Below are 19,632 nucleotides of genomic sequence, written 5' to 3'. Positions count from 1 at the left end.
ACAGCCACAGATGTGGTGAGTTCTGGTGTACAGATGGGCCACCCACTGGTACCTGATGGGGGGGGCTCCCCAGTTCCATGCTCTTGAGGGCCACTTCTGCCAATCTTGCTGAGACCATGCTGGTGTGACCCAGGAATAACCTGCTAGCCAAGATACTGTGGTGAGTTGGCTTTCGTCTTCCATTCTGTACTGGCATATCCCTTTCTGGCCTTAGAGCTGTGCCATTCTTTTCTACATACTATATTTTAGGTGCAGTTAGCCTAGTTCTCTGGAAATCAAATTCACTTGCTTCAAAATGTCTTGTTTTAGTAATGGGGTCTTCCTGGATTTCAACATCTGGAAATAATCTGGCATCTAGAATAGCCTCTTACTATATATCTGTCATCACCACATTTTTTAGCACTTTGTGCGAGCACTATACTAAACACTGCACATGCGTCAGGGCATTTAACCCTCAAGAGTATGCAGTGAGGAAGACATTTTGTTTTCCCTATTTCACAGATGGGGAAACCGAGGCACAGGGAGGTTAAGTAACTTGCCCAAGGTCACATTCCTTATAAGCAGAGCTGGTAACCAAACATATTTATATAATTTTATCTGTTTGTGTGTGCGTGTGCTCTAGGGTATAAGCTTATTTTTATCTTTCTTTTAGGTAATACATATATATGTCTAGATAGTTTGTTTCTATTTGACACGCGTCTTAGTTCCCTGGGGCTGTTATAACAAAGTTGCTAGCCTGGATGGTTTGAACAACAGAAATATATTGCCTCCCAGTCTGGAGACCAGACGAAGGCATCAGCAGGGCTGGTTCCCTTTGAGCTGTGAGGGAGAATCTGGTCCATGCTCTCGCTTCTGGTGATTTGCTGGTAATATTTGGCATTCCTTGGCTTGTAGACACATCACCCATTTCTCCCTTCATCTTTACATGGTGCGCTCCCTGTGCGTTTTTTGTGTCCAAATTTCCCCTTTTTATAAGGGCAGCAGTCATATTGGGTGAGGCATCCACACTAATGACCTTATTTTAGCTTCATTGTCTCTGTAAAGACCCTGTCTCTGAACAAGGTCACATATGAGACCCTGGGGGTTTGTACTTCAATATATGAACTTTAGGGGTCACACTTCAGTCTATAGCAAGTATAATAAGCTTTTGACTTTTAAGTTTATAAGCAGCATAGTATAGTTGTCCCAAGCACTGTGACTTTTTTCCTTTTCCTTTAAGAAATGGTGATGCCTCTCACAGAGTCTAGTCTCTGTAACCATTTTTATCTTAGTATGACATTGCCATGTTGAAAATGCCTGGACCAGTAAGCTGGGTCTTCTCCACATAGACTGTGCAATCAGCTGCAGGTGTGCAGGGACCCCACGCTCAGCAGTTGCAGTGGTCCACCGTCAGTGCTCCTGTCCTTCTGTTTTCTTACAGGCATCCTTCCCAGCAAACCTGCAGCTCGTCCTTGTTCTGCGCCCAACAGGATTTTTCCAAAGGACTCTCTCTGACCTGGCTTTCAAATTCAATAGAGATGACTTTAAGATGAAGGTACCGGTAAGTATACCCTGCTTTAGCTCTGTAGGCAGAACTGAATTATTTGCATTCTTCGCCCATCTATGATAATCGAAATTGTCAAGGTGCTAACCTCAGAGCTGTGGGCATAAATAAAGCCCCAAGCAACTCAGTAGGAAATTGTACTCCCTCTTACGCTACCAGGAGCCGTATGAGCCTTCATTCCCACAGGCCACACTCCACCTCCAGTTGACTATGCAAAGCATGACCTTGGATGGATCACCCCATAAAAGTACAGGCATTTCATCAGAGCCACAAGTCTAGAACATTCTTACAGCAAAGTCAAGCTGAAAAACAAGAGAGCCCAACCTGCTGAGCACCGTCACCCACCTCCTATGAGGAACAGCTGGGCTCTGCCAGTCCCTGGGGACAATAGAGGGGCCAGAGAAGTGGGTCCAAGTATCTCCCAGACCTGTGGAGAGAACTCCGAGCTGCTGGCAGCGTTGGGTGGCTCTCGGCTCTGCATGGAGATCCCTACCTCATCTCCTTACTTTAGCCAGACAGACACAGGGCAGGTTCAGCAAAGGGGAGCTCCCTGGCATCGGCCCAGCAAAATAACTATTGGGCCAAATTAGTGAGTTGTCAAAAACCGGTTTCACAAAAATCATTGCCAGCATCTTCAACTCACTGACCCATTTTAGATCATTCTTTAGAATTATAGAAAGCACAATCTGAATGCTGTTGTTAAAAATGTATTCCTGCTCAATGTTTTGGTGCTGTGTGTTGAACTCAGCGCTAGATAGAAAATGTTAAGAAAACCGGTGAGTCCTTGCACCTTTTCTGTCATGGTTAAATATATATATGAAGCATGGACAAGACATTAATGGAGATACAAAAATCATAAAGGAAGGTGACTTAAATCCTTAGATTGCCTAATCAACCAGTCTTTGGTCAGGCTGGTCATGAAGCAGGGCTGTTTGGCAGTACATGAATAGTTTTGTTAGAAGAGCAAAGAGAGAATGGAGGCAGAGTCATCTCTGTTGAGAACCCTTTCTACTCTAAATTGACATTTATCCTATTTTTTAAATGATTATGCTTTAATCAGGGGATCTTAATGTCGGCACTGGTAACAATTTGGACACGATTATTCTCTGTGGTGGGGCTGTCCTGTGCATGGTGGGATCTAGCAGCACCCCCTGCCCTCCACCCAACAAATGCCAGCACCACCACCTTTAACATCATGACAAACAAAACTGTCTCCAGACATTGTCAAGTGTCCCCTGGGGGGGCAGAATCACCTAGGGGAGAACCTTGCCTTAAACTAATACAGTATTTAATAATACATGAGGTGGTTTCGAATAACATTTGGGCTAAACCTCTGAAGACCTATTTTGTAGTATCTGTGTGACAGCTTACAAAGCAAAGGCTATATTTTTATCCAAAACTCATGGACAGAATGACCTCAGAAAGGGCAGGAAAAATATTTAAAAAATAAAGACTTGTCCTGTGTGGAAGAGCTTGCTCAGTCACCACAACCACATGCTCACCCCTAAAAGCAGCTGTGCAACTAAGGGTGCTGAGCTGATTCTATGCCTGCAATGACCTCACGTGGTTTCAACAGGAACAGGTACAGAATGATCTGCTTTCGAGTCAGAGCACTGTTTGATAACTGTGCTGAGCTCCCCTGGACAGAGTTACATCTAAATGCCTATCAGATGCCCGAGGTCCATTGCGTGCCCAGCTCTGTCAAGGGTTTTATGTATTTTTGGTGGCTGTCATCTGGCAAGATCAGTCATCACATACCCATTTCACAAACGAGGAAGCTGAGGCACAGGGAGAATAAGCAACTTGCCTAAAGTCAACCAGCTAGTACGTGGTAGAGCTGGGATTTAAACCCAATCCAAAGCCAGTGAATTCTGTCCACACCGCCACCCTTAGCAACCAGCAGGAGAACAATTCCTCCCTCCAGCTGCTGGGCGTTCTTTTTATGGGGTCGTTTTTTCTTTCTCCTCTAGGTCATAATGCTGAGCTCAGTACCAGAATTACACGGTTACATCGACAAATCCCAGTTGACCGAGGACCTGGGTGGGACCCTGGATTATTGCCACACCAGGTGGTTGTGTCACCGCACGGTGAGTCTTCCCTGCACTCTCTGGTGGGGGTTGTGCTTCTTAATAATCCCTAATTTACCAGGATTGTTTTTGCGTTTCGATGCTGCCTTTTCCAAAGACATGTTCATGTTAACCCAAGTTTTCTCCCCAAGAATGAGAAGATGGTCTCAGTGGACCTTAGTCATCCAAAGAAATAACATGAGTAATAAATTTGGGAGTGGCTTTCTCCAGGCTCAGAGACAGAAAAGAAAGAAAGAGAAACCCCATATTGTAGTTTGCAGCACTCACACCTCTCTTAACAAGGAGAGAGACCTCAAGCATAGAATGACTCTAGGTGATGAAAGCGTATGTAAAGAGTGTCTGGTATGTTTCTGAAGAAGTCGTGAGGCTAAGAAACCAGTGGGAAGGTATTTATTTTATGTAGATCGGGCTTGCTGTGGCCCTGTCCCCTCTGAAGATGCCCCGACTGGTCCTTGGTGGTGCTTTTCAGGCAGCAGGAGGGTGTGGTGCATGCAGTTTGGTGATGGTGTTTTCCCTCTTCCCAAGGCGATCGAAAGTTTCGCCCTCATGGTCAAACAAACGGCTCAGATGCTGCAGTCCTTTGGGACCGAGCTGGCCGAAACGGAACTGCCCAATGATGTCCAATCGACAAGCTCGGTGCTCTGCGCACACATGGAGAAGAAGGACAAAGCGAAGGTACGTGCATCTTCTGGGGGGTGTCTGCCGTCCCGCCTGCAAGACAGTGGGGGAGAAAGCCGATGTCGGCGGCGTTAGGTAAGACAGAATCGAAGAGGCCTCAAAGATGCCTTTTGATGCTAATGAGCCAGGGAACCTCTGTTTTAAGAACTGAAACATGTTCCTTTTTTGGAAGCAGGGTAAGGAATACTACCAGTATAAACACAGACACCTCGCGGTTGGCTTGAGTAACTTGTGGAAGCTGACTAAAGCAAGGCGTCACAGGCGGCTTCTCGCTGAACAAGCTCCCGAGCTGTCTGGATTGCAAGGCCCTCCATCTAGGTGTTTCTGTTGTTATTAGTAAACCAAAAAAGGATTTCGACCCCTGGGATCCCATAGACAGCAGGCAGAGACATGGGGGACTGACTCGGAGAGGTTGAAATTCATACAGTAGTCACTGTACTCCTGGAGGTACTATCACTTCCTGGATAAATGTGTTCTGAGGGAGCGGTGCTCCCTGGGTCTGTCGGTGCTCCCAGGGTCTGTCACACCCCCGGCCCAATCTGCATGTTGCAGGCTTTGAATAAGCAGTGGCTGTGACCCGCTGGTGGTCCTCAGGTACTGCCCCCCACCCACGCCAAGAAGAGAACCCTTCCCTCCCTTTTGCTGCTGGCAATGAGGACAGCTGCAGAAGCAGGCATATAGCGGTCTGGTGTCCTGTTACTGTCTTACCTTATCCTGCTGCCCCTGAGTGACCCGTAACCCTAGCTCTGCCCTGGTCACAGGGAAAGGAGTCTCCCCAACACCTGTCTTCCTTCCCCAGTCCTAAGTGGAACACAGATGCAAAAGGTCAGCACAGAGGGCCTAGGAAGATTTCGCTCTGGCTGATGCTGTGCCCACCTTCTCATCGTCACAATCCCACTCCCCTCGCAGGGGGGATGCCCCATGAAGCCCACCGCTCTCGCCGACCTGGACAGCATCCCGGGGTGCGGGTGGACCTGGGGTGAGAGGTGCTGTGATCTTCCCGCAGGAGGACATGAGGTTGGCCCTGGACAAGGGGCAGAGCATCCTGGAGAGCATCCGAGAACCTCTAGTCAAGAGCCCAGAGCAGAGCCTGAACCAGGACCAGCTGGACAATCAGACCACCGTGCAGAGGTGAGGGCCGTGGGCTGCTGGGGGTAGGGGGGTGCATTTCAGGTGCTTGGTCTCTGCAGAAACGAGAGGCCGTAGGCTGAGGACAGAGTGACAGACAAGCAGGAGCAGGAGGTCCCACCCCAACTGGCTTGTCACCTCTCTGAGCCTCCGTTTCCTCATTCGAAAGAGAAGCAAGCAGAACTCAGGGTCCTTACCACTGAAATGTTTTTCTTCCAAATGCCAAATAAAGCGGCTTTTCTGGGCAGGAAGGTTTCTTAGAGCAATCGCTCTTTTTTCACAAGCATGGAGGAGACATTTAAAGGAGAACAGTGGTGACTTGTTCAAGCTTGTAGAGCTTCTGAACTCGCTCACTTTCCTGTCCCATTCCACACAATGGGGCTAACCTGAGCACGTCTTACAGGATGGGTGTGGGATCAAATCAGTTCACACTTGTCCAGCACGGTGTCTGGTACATACAGCTTCTCAGGTTTGGACATGGTGACAGTGAATGGGGGCCTGCAGCTCTTCACCTGCATGTGCATTGTGGTAACTTGCTGCTTCCTTTACCTCTGACTCAAAGTTATAAACAATAAGCCCCAACCTTTACCATCTTGACCTTTTAAAAATGAATAAGCAGCTCATCCAGCTGCCCTCCCCAAGAGGCTGTGTCAGTACGTCCCAGCGTGATGAGGCCTGGTGAGGCAGGGAAACAGACTACAGTTATGCCTCTGACATGCCTCTCCCTCTCATTGTTAACGGGACCTAAAGAAACCCCACCTGCAAATCCTGTGCTGCAGTGCCTGTGATAAGAGGAAGTGAGGGTCTTGGGAAGGCTGCGTGAAGACAGAGCCCCACCCCACTTCATGTTGCAGGGGTGATTCTTCACACACCGCCACATGCTACTCCCACTCACAGCACAGGTTCCGCTCTTCCTTCCTAGGCTCCTGGCCCAGCTAAATGAAACCGAGGCTGCCTTTGATGAGTTTTGGGCAAAACATCAGCAAAAACTGGAACAGTGTCTGCAGCTGCGGCATTTCGAGCAGGATTTCCGAGAGGTGAGTAGCCCAGAGCATGCAGAGACCTGTAGGTGGGCACCTGGTTTTCTGGGTGCAGGAAGCCACTATGTGGCCGGATCACCCAGTGCTGAAAACCAAGTTACCCAGGGGACTATGGCTCAATGCAGAATAGTCTTGATAAGCCATATGGAGCTGCAAGATCAAGCTGAACTAAACCTTGAAATATGTGATTGATGAGTAAATCATTACATACAAAAGGTTATGTACAATCTGTTCCTTGGCAGGTACTTCCTTCTGCATTATTCGTCAATTAGCCAAGGAGCCTTTGTTCTCCCTTTATGGTCATTTGTATGTTCTTTCCTCCAACATGTGCCTACTATGTGCTGGCATGGGCCCTGGGTATACAAAAATAAAAGATACAGTCCGTCCTTGGATTCAGTACAACAGGGCTATATCAAAGGCATGTGCCATCATTGTGTTAGAGCCTTAGAGATGGCCGACTGACCAGAAGACTGTTAATCATTTATTTATGTGGAATACATACGCTGAGACTTCCCTGTGGTCTAGCCCTGGTGCTGGGCAACGTAGACGTCATGACAACACTTTTCCTGTCCTTAGAACACTTCTCTCTGGTCAAGAAGGAGGAATCATAAATACACGGAAATAAGTGACCGCACTGAGTTCAGTGGTAAAGCTGTCGCGAGGCAGCATCTACGTGCCAGGTGAGGAAGACCAGTGAACAGTCCTGTGGGGGCCAGCCTCCAGTTCCAGGCCTCCTCAAAGAGTCATGAGTATCACCTTTTGGAAAAGGTGGGCTCTAGTTCAGCAGCCTTCACTGAGCACTGTTACAGAGGGGCACGGGCTCCAGCTCAGGAGACAAGGTGAAGCAGCCTCCCTGACTCAGACCAGAGAAGTAGCACCAGCTGGCCAGTGTGACCAACACACCCTGGGAGCATCTGGAGAGGATGGTCTTTCCTTACTTTGGGGACTGAGGAAGGTTCTTCAGACAATCAAATGTTTTATTTGGGGAAAATTGTAGATTCAAGTGCAGTTGTAAGAAATAATTCAGAGAGATCCTACGTACTCTTCCCCCAGTTTCCCCCAGTGGTGAAGTCTCCCCAAACTAAAGCACAGCATCCCAGGTAGGGTAGTGACCATGATACAGTCAATGCACTGAATGTTCCATCACCACAAAGATAGATCTCCTGTGTTTCCCTTTTATAGACACACCCACCTCCCTCCCACCCCCACCCCCGAGCCCTGGCAACCACTAATCTGGTCTCCATTCTCCATAATGTTGTCATTTCAAGAATGTTCTGCAAATGAAATCATACAGTACATAACCTTTTAGGATTGGTTCTTTACACTCGGCATCATTCTCCTGAGATTCATTCCAGTTTTTGTATGTACCAACAGTTTGTTCCTTTTTATTCCTAAACAGTCAGTATGCGTGATATAGACAAGCCACAGTTTAACCATTCATCCACTGAAGGCGATCTGAGCTGTTTTCAGGTGTTTGCTATTATGAATAAAGCTGTTATAAACATTCATGTAGAAATTTTTGTGTGAACATAAGTTGTCATGTCTCTGAGATAAATGTTCAGGAGTGCAATTGCTGGGTCAGATGGTAGTTGCATGTTTAGCTTTTTAAGAAAATGCCATACTGTTTCCAGATGGTTGTACCATTTTACATTCCCACCAGCAGTGTATCAGTGATGCAGCTTCCCCACATCCTTACCAGCATTTGGTGTGGTATTTTTTATTTTATGCACATATTCTGACAGGTGTGCAGTGATATCTCATTGTGGTTCTGTTTGGCATTTTCTAATGGCTAATGACCGTGAACATCTTTCCATGTGCTTATTTGTCATTAGTATATCCCCTTCAGTGCAATGTCTCTATTACTACTTCCAATTTTTCAGCTGGATTGTTTTGGTTTTTAGTTTTTGACTGCTGTGTTTCGAGAGTTCTTTATATACTTTAGATACTAGTCCTTTGTGACATTTGTGGTTTGGAAATATTTTCTTCCAGTCTGTCGCTTTTCCTTGTATCCTCTTAACAAGGTTTTTCACAGAGCAAAGCTTTTTAATTTTTATGAAGTCCAGTTTATCAGTTTTTCTTTTGAAGGGTTGTATTTTTGAAGGATGATCTAAACCCTAGATCTAAAACATATTCTGCTAAGCTTTCTCTCATAAAAGATTATAGTTTTGCATTTAAAGCCATTAATCCATCTCAAGTTACTTTTTGTATAATGTGTGAGAATTAGGTCAAGTTTCATTTCTTAAGTCTCTGCAGTTCCAATTGCTCCTGTAGCATTTGTTGAAAAGACCATCTTTCCTCCATTGAATTACTTTTCCACTTTTGTCAAAAATCAGTTGGGCATATTTTGGGGAGTCATCTCTGGGTCTGTGTTCTGTCCCTGCGTCAATATCATATAGTCTTAATTACTATAGCTATATAATAAGTCTAGAAATCAGGTAGGTTAATTCCTCCCACTTTATTCTTCTTTTTCAAAATTGTTTCAAAATTCTAGTTCCTTAGCTTTTCCATGTAAATTTAAAATAATCTTGTCTGTATCTACAAAAAAAATTGCTGGGATTTTGATAGGAATTATGTTAAACCTCTATTTGGAAGAGAATCAGCATCTTAACTAAGTTGAATTTTTCAATCAATAAACACAATATGTATCAACATTTATTTAGATTTCCTTTCAGCATACTCATTCAGTACATGTTTTGTTTGATTCACACGTACATGTTTCATTGTTAAGCAATTAGAAATGGTATTCAGTTTTCAGTTTTGGTGCCCATGTATTCATCGCTATATATAGAAGTACAATTGATTTTTGTATATTTATGTTGACTCCCGAAACCTTGCCAATCATATTTATTCTAGGAGTTGTTTGTCTTTGGGATTTTCTACACAGATAATCAGGTCATGGGCAAACGGAAAGTTTGATTTCTTCCTTTTCCATCCTTATGCCTTTTGTTTGTTTATATTTTTATTTGTTTTTATTTTTTGCCTTATTGCACTGGTTAGAGCTTCTACCACTTGAATAATAGTTGTGAGAGTGGACCTCTTTGTCTTGTCCCCAATCTTAGGGGGAATGCATTGTTTTCACCAACAGTATGTGTATAATGTTGCCTATAGGATTTTTGTAGATGCTCTTGCTGAGGTAGTTTCCCTCTAGTCCTGTTTTTCTGGAGGTAGATCTGGATTTTCCCTCTCCTCCCTTCTATCTCAATTTTGGTCCTGTCTCCATGTCCTCACTGCTCAGCTGTGGCTATTCTGACATGGGCCCGACTCTCTCGCCCCACCTTCCTGGGTTTCAGGTCAAAGCTGCCTTAGATGTGTTGGCCCAGAAGATAGCGACCTTCACAGATGTGGGCAACAGCCTGGCACATGTGGAACACCTCCTGAAGGACCTTACCAGCTTTGAGGAGAAGTCCAGTGTAAGGAGTAGGACGTGGACTGGTGTGGGTGGGAGACGGCCTGGTGAGGCGGTACTTGTGGTGTCACCAAAGTTGCTTAGGAAGGCACAGGAATTGGGCTTTCCTGCCATTTGAGTGAAACCCGCAGCCCCAAATGACGTTGGCAGGTGGAGGGATGGTTGCCTGGCCCACCCCCTCTGACCCTCACTCTCACATCCTACCCCCACACCCACCCTCGCCCCCATGCCCCACAGATCACTCAGGAAATAATGCCCTGCTTGCTTTAATGAACATAAGCTGATCTGTGTTTCTGGGGCTGCTGTCTCTGCAGGTGGCCGTGGAACGGGCCCGCACCCTGTCCCTGGAGGGTGAGCAGCTCATCGACAACAAGCACTACGCCGTGGACTCCATCCGCCCCAAGTGCCATGAGCTGCAGCACCTCTGCGACCAGTTTGTGGCAGAGGTTGGGCAGAGGAGGGGGCTACTCCACAAGTCACTGGAGCTGCATGGTCTCCTGGAGGCGGTAGGACCCCCCAACCCCAACGCCCCTAATGAGCAGCCTGATTCTTGGTCCCAAGTGGCCAGCTCCCGCCACGTGGGGTGTACCACAGTCATAGATTAGAAACTGGCCCACACCCTGCTGTCTGGACACCTTTCTTATGGCCCAGATGGTCATGTCCTGACATAGTTGTCTGTGTTCTAGAGTTCACTTGCAGCAACTAACTCACTGCACTTTGCCTCTCTCTGTGTGTGAATAAGTCCAGTCCTGGGCAGTTTGCTTGGCGTTTATACAACACTGCATTCCCTCCAAGGGACTCCTTTGCATATAACGGCAGAAGTAGGATGGTGCAGTGTTGCAGATATTCCCAACGTGTAGGGATCAGCAGACTGTATGTGAGACAGCTGACAGGCCCCAGCAAACAGAGCCAAGACACAGCTTCTAACAGTGCCATTCTCTCCCTCTGCTGTGCTTCACGTGTCCAGTCCATGAAATGGTGCGATGAGGGGATTTACCTGCTGGCCTCGCAGCCTGTGGACAAGTGCCAGTCCCAGGACGGGGCTGAGGCCGCCCTCCAAGAAATTGAGAAGTTTTTGGAGACCGGTGCAGAAAATAAGATCCAGGAGCTCAATAAAATTTACCAGGACTACGAACCCATCCTCACCCAAGATCTAATGGTATGCCAACTCGGGCTTTTCACCTGTAGCTCACCTGTCCTGAATGGTGGGGAGTTACTCCGATGATGTTCGAAAGAAGCATTTAATGAATTCTCAGACGATACTAGGCATTTGAGAGAAATGTCGAGTTGGGGGGTTATCTGGCTCAAGTTTTCTTTCAATGCGGAAATTATTTTTATGCCTCCTTTAAAAGGTTGTGTTCTTACCTCCTGCGGGATCACTCCCTGTGAGGGGTATGTTCTTGATGAAGTAGCCATTTCCATGGGCCCTGCTTCCTGCGTGCTTCTCTCAATATTATGCTGAAATAGAACTCCTCACTCTCGGCCAGCTGTTCTCAGCCCACCTCCTGGGGCAGCCCACAAGTGTACTTACAGCCCCTTCCATAGACCGCCTTTAGGTGCCTGGAGAGGGCAGCATGTCCCTCCCTCCCAGCCGATGTTCCTCTAGGCTAGCGTCCTTCATTCTGTAGTGGGGTTCCCCCCTCCCTCTCCATAGCGAGTGGAGCCAGTGCAGGATTGCTGCACTGGTGATAGGTGCTGCGTCACTAGCACTTGGTCTACACATGATCTTTCTGTTTTTAAATTGGGGACGCCGACAATTATAAGGCATCTTGCTAACTAGTTCGCCATACCCTTTCACCTCAGAAACACGTGCAGAAGGTCTTCCAGAAGCAAGAGAGCATGGAAGAGATGTTTCATCGGAGACAGGCAAGCCTGAAGAAGCTGGCAGCCAAGCAGACGAGGCCTGTGCAGCCAGTGGCCCCCCGGCCAGAGGCGCTCACAAAGTCCCCCTGCCCCTCCCCAGGTATGTGCAGGCACACCTTGTTCCTCCGGGGGACACCTCCTTCCTTTCCACAGTGGGCCCAAGTCCAGAGGCCATCACTAATTTTGCAAATAAAGTTTTATCAGCAGTCAGTCTGCTTATTCATTTACTCTCATCATGCTGCTTCTGCACTGAGCACAGCAGAGCTGAGTGGTTGTGGCAAAGTGTGTGGCCCTTGGAACTGGAATAACGGTCAAGGGACTTTCCTGGTCCTGTTTACCCTGACTCCATTCTCTCCCCCTACCCATTTGTCCTCAGTGCTCCTGCCAAAGTAGTTTCTCTCCCCCACAATTCCAATTTCAGCCCCAAAGCCTCTCTGGTGTGTCCAATGCCTCAGCTGCCCGCCAGGCACTGCAGTCAATTGGCTACAGCCCCTCGTTACATCTCCCCCAGCGAAGTCCTTCTTTAAGGCTGAGCCAGACACTGCACCGTTTCCCAGTGACTCCTTCCTGTCCCCTCCCTGTCCCCAAACACTCCCACCCCCAGCATGCGGGGTCTGAGAAGACATCGTTCTCTGGCCCGTTTGGAGGCCTCCCTCCTGGACCAGAGACATCCTGGTCACAAAGTTCTTCCCTCAATTGCCAGATGCCATCCCCTAACCCCTTAAACCCCCTTCCCTCCAGCATCCCCCACCCGTGGGCTGGGAGCTGGGAGCCCCTCTGTGGATGTGAACTAACTCCAGCCTGTACCCCCTACCTCACCTCCTGACCCATCTTCTTGCTCTTCATTTATGCTGTGCTTTCCTCACCCTTCTTTAGGCTGCTTGCTTTTTTTCTCCGAAAGTAAAAACAAAAAAAATTCTGGTCACTCTGGACATGCTTTTCCCCTGTCGATGCAGTAAAATACAAAGTTGCACCCAGCTTTCTCCTCTTTTTTTCCAAACCAGGCATCCGGAGAGGTTCTGAGAACAACAGTTCTGAGGGCAACGCAGTCCGTAGAGGGCCCTACAGGAGGGCCAAGGTGAGGCCCCACTGTTCCTGGCATGAACCCTGCACTGCCCCAAGCCCCACTGCCTCCTGGTCACTTCACCCTCCTTGGCTGCCACCCAGCCCAGTTCTCCCCAGCCCCTCTCCCACATATGGGCCAGTGAGCTGCATCCATCCTCCCCTCCTCATCCTGCAGGACCTCAGATTTCAGATCTGATCCCAGTTGGGAAATGAGCGTGGACTCCCGGGTCTTAAAGTCAGGACGTTAGGCTGTGCCTTCTCTTTTTGAAATCTAAATGCAATGCATGCTCTTCTCTCCCCAGAGTGAAATGAGTGAGAGCCGACAGGGCCGGAGCAGCTCCACGGGGGATGAGGAGGAGAGCCTGGCCATCTTGCGGAGGTGGGTGCGCTGCCTTTCCAGGCACCACTGAATGGCTCAGTTGAGACAGGTTAGTTAGCATGTTGTTAGGCAGACAGGAAGGTCCCTGGTAGAATAAACAAAAGACAGCCATATCCTAAAACCCCAGGTTCTGAAGTAACTCATTCACTCCAGGATAAAATGTTAACAGAACCTTGAAGTTAATAAATTATCTCATAAATTTTGGCTGGACAAATGGAGCAGCTCTGATACATAGGAATGGATTATTTCATTAATCCCTTCAGGATGGGCAAAAAAATAGATGAATTCCATTAAAAGGCGTCAGTTCCCCTTCCCCAAAGAGGCAAGGGAAAGTATAACAGTAAGAGCTTTAGCCTCAGTCAGGGGACATCCCATTCGGGAACCCCCTCCCGCGCGGGAGCTGCATTTCTTCAATTTTTAATAAATTCTCCTCTTAAAATTCCTCCCCTCTCCTTTGTCCATGCTTCCATTCTTTGGTTTCACAAGACACGATCCCAGCACTCACTCACACAGAAAAATTCCCTACATCAGTACGACCCACCCAGATCTCAGCCTTTGGCCAGGATAGTCTGAATAGAAACGAGCCAAAGTTGGTGAAAAATTCCAGCCTCTACCCAAAAGCCACAAAGTGGGAGCAAAGCAGGCATCGTGAGGTCCACACACGTGCATGTGTCGTGCAGTGTACAGACAGACGCGGCATTCACTTGTCCATTTGGCATGTCTACATCTGAAACCAAGAGAAATTTAGGTTTTCCTTAGAAAAGCCACATTTGCCCCTGGATCCTCAGGCAGGATGTCAGCGATTTGAAATGGCTTGTATTCTCCTTTCTCCAAGCCCGGGTGAGAAAATAAGTGTGATTCAGCCCACCCAGGCCCTCTGGTCGCACATGCAGAATCAGCTACGTAACCAACCGTCCCCTGATCCAGCTTCCTGTCCCCTCAGTGGATTTGGTCCCTCCCACTGCTCAGGAGCCTTTCCAGCCTTTCCTGGTTCCTGGCTGGGCGTCACTTCTCTCTTCGTCACCCCTCCTGCTCCCTGCTCTTCTCTCAAGCCCTCACCCTGGCTGGGGCTCTTCTTACCTCACACCTAGACTGTTTCACAGCAGGTACCATGGGTGTCCTGCACAGTCCACCCTGGAATTGAGTCTGTCCCCAAACACAAATGCTTGATGAAGTCTGAACTCTGGACTTGACAGGAAAGGCACTTCCAACATCCTTCCCAGGATTGGTAGTCACTTTCACCATAGAACCCCAGCTTCCCTCCGAGCTGGGCCATTCATCTTTCTACAAAGGTGGCCTGCACCCTGTCACCTTCCTGTGTCTACGCACTCTGAGATCAGTACTCAGAATGCTGAGGGCCCGCTCACTGCTTGGACCTCAGCGCCCCGCTCAGTCCCCCACCCGGGACATCCCCCACTCTGTGTTCCCACTGTGCTTTCTCCTCCCAAGTGAGAAGCACTCACCTCCAGCTTGTGGTGAGTGGGAGGCCCCAGGCCCCTGACCCCCACCAGCCCCTAGAGGAGCTCAGACTCTTTGAACACAGCCTAAGGCCTTGTTAAGTGCTGACAGTTGTTTTAGAACTGACCATGCTCAATGGTCCCAACCCAGGAACAACCCCCTGGGCTCCAGTGCCTGTGTATTAAAATGGGATGCATAGTTGTAGGCAGTTAAAAGGTGGTCCTCATCCATAAAAGGAGATCTGAGCTGGTTTGCAAGCCCACACTCCTTCTGGGACTCCATAACATGACCGGCACTTAGTTCCACCCATCACCACTGCACCACACTATATGCAAAAGTGTGGTGACGGCACAGGAGCAGTTAAAATGATGCCTCCCAGAGGGATGCAGCCTTCCCCAGGCAAGGAGGGGCTCTTCCTGGGAGAGAGACAAGGGCAGCTGGTGAAACAAACAAGGCTCAGTCTGCAGGGGTGAGGAGACTCAGAGCCATGACCTGGAAGAGAGGGAGGCTTGAGACATGCGTCAGGAATCAGAGCTCGTTTTGTGTAGGTGGCCCCAAATCAGGGAAGATGGTCAGGGAATCTGCTTCTAGATAATAAGTTCGTGCAACCCATTCACAGGCACGTGATGAACGAGCTTCTTGACACGGAGCGGGTCTACGTGGAGGAGCTGCTCTGTGTCCTGGAGGTGAGCCTGCAGCTGGGGGGGACCGCTGGGAGTGGGCCATGGACTGGGCTTCCCCCACCCTCTGTGGTCTTGTGTCCACCAAAAAGCATGTGAATGAAGGTTCATGGCAGCTTGACTCATAACAAAACAACTCAAATACCCATCAGTGGGACAAGGGACAAGTAGATTTAGGTGGATTTGCACAGGGACAGTATTTACAGCAAAGCAGAGCTGCTCCTGTATGGAACTATGCGTGACCCTCAGGAGCATAATGGTGAGCAGGAGAAATCAGAGCAGATTTGCAGCGTGTACAGTTCCTATACAGGAAGTCCAAGGCAAGCAGAGCCCGTCTGGCGCGGAGAGGCTGGAGTGCAGGCTGCAGGCTGGGTGGTGGGTTTTTGCCTGAGAATGGCAGAAGCGCGTCTGTGTGCTGGAATATTCTACATCTTGATCTGGATGTCGGTTACAAGGGAGTAGACATATAAATAATTCACCAAGGTATGCACATAAGATTTGCTTCATAAAAGTTATGCCTGAATTTTGAAAAGGCTATAAAGGAGAAAGAATCTCACCCCCCCACCCCCCAAGAAAAAAAATGGTACTGTTTGTAATTCATTCATATTTTGTGGTGCTTGTCCAGACGATCACTTTAGAAATGGTCACTGAATAAGTACAAGATGTACTCACTTTCCAAAACCTAAGACAGCATCACCCACCCCGAGGGGCGCCCACTCGGGACTGTGGAGACTCAGCTGCTGTTAAAAAGGCCTGAAGGTCTGTCAGCAGCGCTTCACGATTTCCCTCCTGACTTCTCTCCTCTTCCACAGGGCTACGCTGCTGAGATGGATAATCCTTTAATGACACATCTCATCTCAACAGGCCTGCAAAACAAGAAGGATGTTTTATTTGGAAACATGGAAGAAATTTACCACTTTCATAACAGGTGAGACCCTTCCTCTGATCACACTCAGTGATGTCTCGCCTCTAAAGCAGCCACCTGTAAGGAGCTGAAACCAAAACAGCCCCTGGGCCATGCTGTGCTGATGGAGACTGTCTCGTCCTCCCTCTCTCAAGGGGGGATAAGCTTGCAGAGGGGCCACAGACCAAGCAGCAGTTTGGTGGGATGTACCCGGGACAAGTTCTCTCCACCGGGGGTAGGTAGGTTACAAATGGGCCGCCCACCAGCAGTGGGGAGATGCCTCAGAGTTTTGACAGCATGACTGTGTGGGAGCAGCCTGCCCCTCCTGCCTCTCCCTGTCCTTCAGGTCCAGCAGAAGCCAGTCCCCACCCCACCCCCAAGTGTGTGCATTTGGCGTATTGGGGTGGCACCTAAAGCCACGCCACTTAGCAAGGCTGGTTTTGTTCCCAATCCCATTGTTGAAAAGGGTGGCAACACTAGCAGTTCCTTTCCTGCCTGTTCTCTCCCTGCGAGAGAGATTTGCAGCCTCCTTGTGCTTTGGTCCTTCTGGAGCTGCTTACCCTCAGTGTCTCCTCGAAATTTGCGGGAGCTCATGGGAAAGGAGATGAGCAGGCAGACATAAGTGTGAAGGGAGGTGAGCAGAGGATTTCAATGCCTGTGTGTCCTGGAAAATGGCCAGCTGTGAGCCCACCCCTTCCCAGTGCTGTCCAGGGCCAGGGAGCCCAGCAGCTTGTGACTCAGGCCCCACCCTCCTCTGGACTTCAAAGGGCACTCGGGAATTCCATCTCCAGTCTCCCCACTGTCATTAGTGTCTCTCAACTGCCCATTGATAAAGGAGGCACCGGGTTACAACTGAACCCCACCTAGGAGCCTTCCCTTGGGAATTAAAATGAGTGGGTGGCCTGGTCCCTGGGCATGCTAGTGGCTCTGGCCAGCCTTTGGGCACTGGTTGCAGGACTCGTGTAGTGAACTGATCCCCAGGGAGCTTCACCTTCCCAGTGGGATTTACCCCATGGATTGATGCAAGTCAGAAACGTAGGGAAATTCGGCACATGACTCAGGGACAGTACTGCATGCGGGAAGGTCCTGGGGGCAGAGCAGGACGTCTGCAGAAAACTGACACAGCACATGGGTTGTAGGGGCTGGGATTCCAGAGCCTGGAGATGCTTCTGTCTGTCTGCCTTTGGACTCTTTGTACCATGTCTGTGCTGATAAAAGAGGAGCTATCCTAACTTCTGTGCGAATGCCAACATCAGAAGCATAAAGAGATGCATGGGGCCACGTCTATTTAAACCGGAGAGTTTGGTGCAGTCAGGACCCTGGGAGTGACAGGTGTGGGCTGCAGGTCCCTGAAATCAGACTAGGTATTCTTACACACAAAACCTCCTGAGCTGTCCAGAGTTAGGAATGAAAGTTGTCTGGAAAATAACAGCTGTTAATTTGTTATAGATGCCATCTTATGCAGGTTGTTTATCATACGACCTAATGCAAACTTTCTTTGTCTAGAATATTCCTGAGGGAGCTAGAAAACTACATAGACTGCCCAGAGCTGGTTGGAAGGTGTTTCCTAGAAAGGGTATGTGTTTTTTTTAAATGTATACTTTCCCATGCCTTACTTCCTAAAATTACTATTACGTAAAATCATAACTTTAAATTTTATCACAGTCCCCATCTTACCAACTGAAATGACAAAGTACCAATGTTCCAAGTTTGGCTGAGATCACATGACACTTTTTGGTAGGGCTGAAAGAATACCATTTTTTCTAAAGCCCAATAGCTAATTCAAAAAGGAGAAAAACTATAAAATTTAAACTTTGAGATATGCCCAAATTGTAAAGCATCTAAGTTTTAATTACAAGTGTTAGATAAAGCTGAACTTTTCTCATGCTGCTATTTTGTTTTGTGTTTCATCCCGTCCTGGTTAAGGCTCCCTCACTGACTAGCTGACATTGGACAAGTCATCTGTGCTCGCTAAGCCGTATTTATTTTTCTCCTCTTTGAAATGGTAGATGTCTGCCTCCTTCTAGGGCTGGACAATCAGCTAAATGAGGGGCACGGGATGAGGAGAGACTTAGGGAGCAGGGAAGGGCAGCCGGATGCAGGGGACCCCTGTCTTCTCCACAAAGTCCACATGGTCCTCTTAGGTTGACCTCCATGAACTGCTCGTTTACAATGTGGAAAGTGAAGCTTACTCACAGCAGTAAAACTAAGTCACTTTTATAAAATAACCTAGAGTCTGAGACTGGTATAATGAATTGGTATGAAGAGTCAGAAGGGAGGAAAAGGAGGAACAATATTGATGTTTAGCCCAGCCCGGCCATCGGTAATGCTTCCCAGTGCTATTTGAGAACTGGGGAGGCGCAATCCTGCCGTCAGTCAGTGGTTCTCAAAGGGGGTCCCCTGGCCATCAGCATCAGTATCTCCTGGGAACTTGTTATAATGCAAGTTCTCAGGTCCCACCCCAGACCTGCCGAATCAAAACCTCTGTGGGGGCAGCAGTCTGTTTTAACAAGCCTGCCTGTTCTCATGCACTTGCAAGTTTGAGTACTACTGTGTATGCCAAACTCTGGAGATTCTTTCTTTAGAAAGTCTGTGTTAGCCCCGTGTTAATTTTAGTCTGTTATTCCTATGGCAAAAGCCAGCTATATTGAGTTGATCTGTATAAAAGGAGATATCAGGATTAATGCATCCCTGAGGCATGATGGAGGGGGTGAACAGGAATTCAGGAAGAGGTCAGACTGGTCCCGGAGGGGCCAGGGGCCGGGGGCCAGGTGTCATGCGTCCTTCCACAGCAGGGCCAGCCCTGGGCGGTGTGACTCGGGAGTGGGAGCAGCCCTCCATGAGCTGCAATGACGGTCACCTTGGAGGCGCACTGTGACATGGTTTCTGTCCTGGGTCCAGATGGAGGAGTTCCAGATCTATGAGAAGTACTGCCAAAACAAACCCCGCTCCGAGAGCCTGTGGAGACAGTGCTCCGACTGTCCATTTTTCCAGGTATGTTATGGAACCCTCTTTAGAGTATCATCTCCTTTACTAATTGACTCTCAAACAAAGAATAATGAAAACTGTGTAAACCAGAGGTTTCGGTGGTTGCAGGAATGCCAGAAGAAACTGGATCACAAGCTAAGTTTGGACTCCTACCTGCTAAAGCCAGTCCAGAGGATCACCAAGTACCAGCTGCTGCTCAAGGTGAGACCCCGGGCAGCCATGCCTGGCCGCGCATTCCCTGGAGCCCTGCTGCCAGCCTGGCTGCCCTGCAGCCGCCTCACTGTTATCATCCCCTCCTGCCACGCACCCACCCAGTTTCAGCTGCCCCAGACGTCCCTTAACACCTTGGCCTCTGAGTCAGCTTCTTCCCATCTCTGCAAGGGCCTGGCTCTTCACAGACCTTTGTGGAGAAC

General features: G+C 48.5%; 1 protein-coding gene across 23 annotated transcripts in view; it reads left to right on the top strand.

Annotated features, from left to right (window-relative positions):
• MCF2L (MCF.2 cell line derived transforming sequence like) overlaps window positions 1-19,632 on the top strand; it is a 169,536-nt gene that overhangs the window by 136,081 nt on the left and 13,823 nt on the right. For all 23 annotated transcript variants that reach the window (XM_074329533.2, XM_074329534.2, XM_074329537.2 and 20 more), the window contains 16 exons: window positions 1,421-1,540; window positions 3,514-3,630; window positions 4,156-4,305; window positions 5,315-5,439; window positions 6,359-6,473; window positions 9,767-9,886; window positions 10,197-10,388; window positions 10,850-11,041; window positions 11,686-11,845; window positions 12,750-12,823; window positions 13,113-13,189; window positions 15,267-15,333; window positions 16,140-16,255; window positions 17,738-17,807; window positions 19,133-19,225; window positions 19,328-19,420. In XM_074329533.2, the coding sequence (XP_074185634.2) occupies window positions 1,421-1,540; window positions 3,514-3,630; window positions 4,156-4,305; window positions 5,315-5,439; window positions 6,359-6,473; window positions 9,767-9,886; window positions 10,197-10,388; window positions 10,850-11,041; window positions 11,686-11,845; window positions 12,750-12,823; window positions 13,113-13,189; window positions 15,267-15,333; window positions 16,140-16,255; window positions 17,738-17,807; window positions 19,133-19,225; window positions 19,328-19,420 (1,881 nt within the window). The remainder of the gene's footprint in view (window positions 1-1,420; window positions 1,541-3,513; window positions 3,631-4,155; window positions 4,306-5,314; window positions 5,440-6,358; window positions 6,474-9,766; window positions 9,887-10,196; window positions 10,389-10,849; window positions 11,042-11,685; window positions 11,846-12,749; window positions 12,824-13,112; window positions 13,190-15,266; window positions 15,334-16,139; window positions 16,256-17,737; window positions 17,808-19,132; window positions 19,226-19,327; window positions 19,421-19,632) is intronic.

This window comes from Rhinolophus sinicus, chromosome 16 (assembly GCF_057876585.1).
Source record: "Rhinolophus sinicus isolate RSI-liver-muscle chromosome 16, RSI-T2T, whole genome shotgun sequence".
Classification (NCBI taxonomy): Eukaryota; Metazoa; Chordata; class Mammalia; order Chiroptera; family Rhinolophidae; genus Rhinolophus; species Rhinolophus sinicus.
The sequence above is the reverse complement of the archived record's forward strand: the minus strand, read 5'-3'. Positions and strand labels throughout refer to the sequence as shown.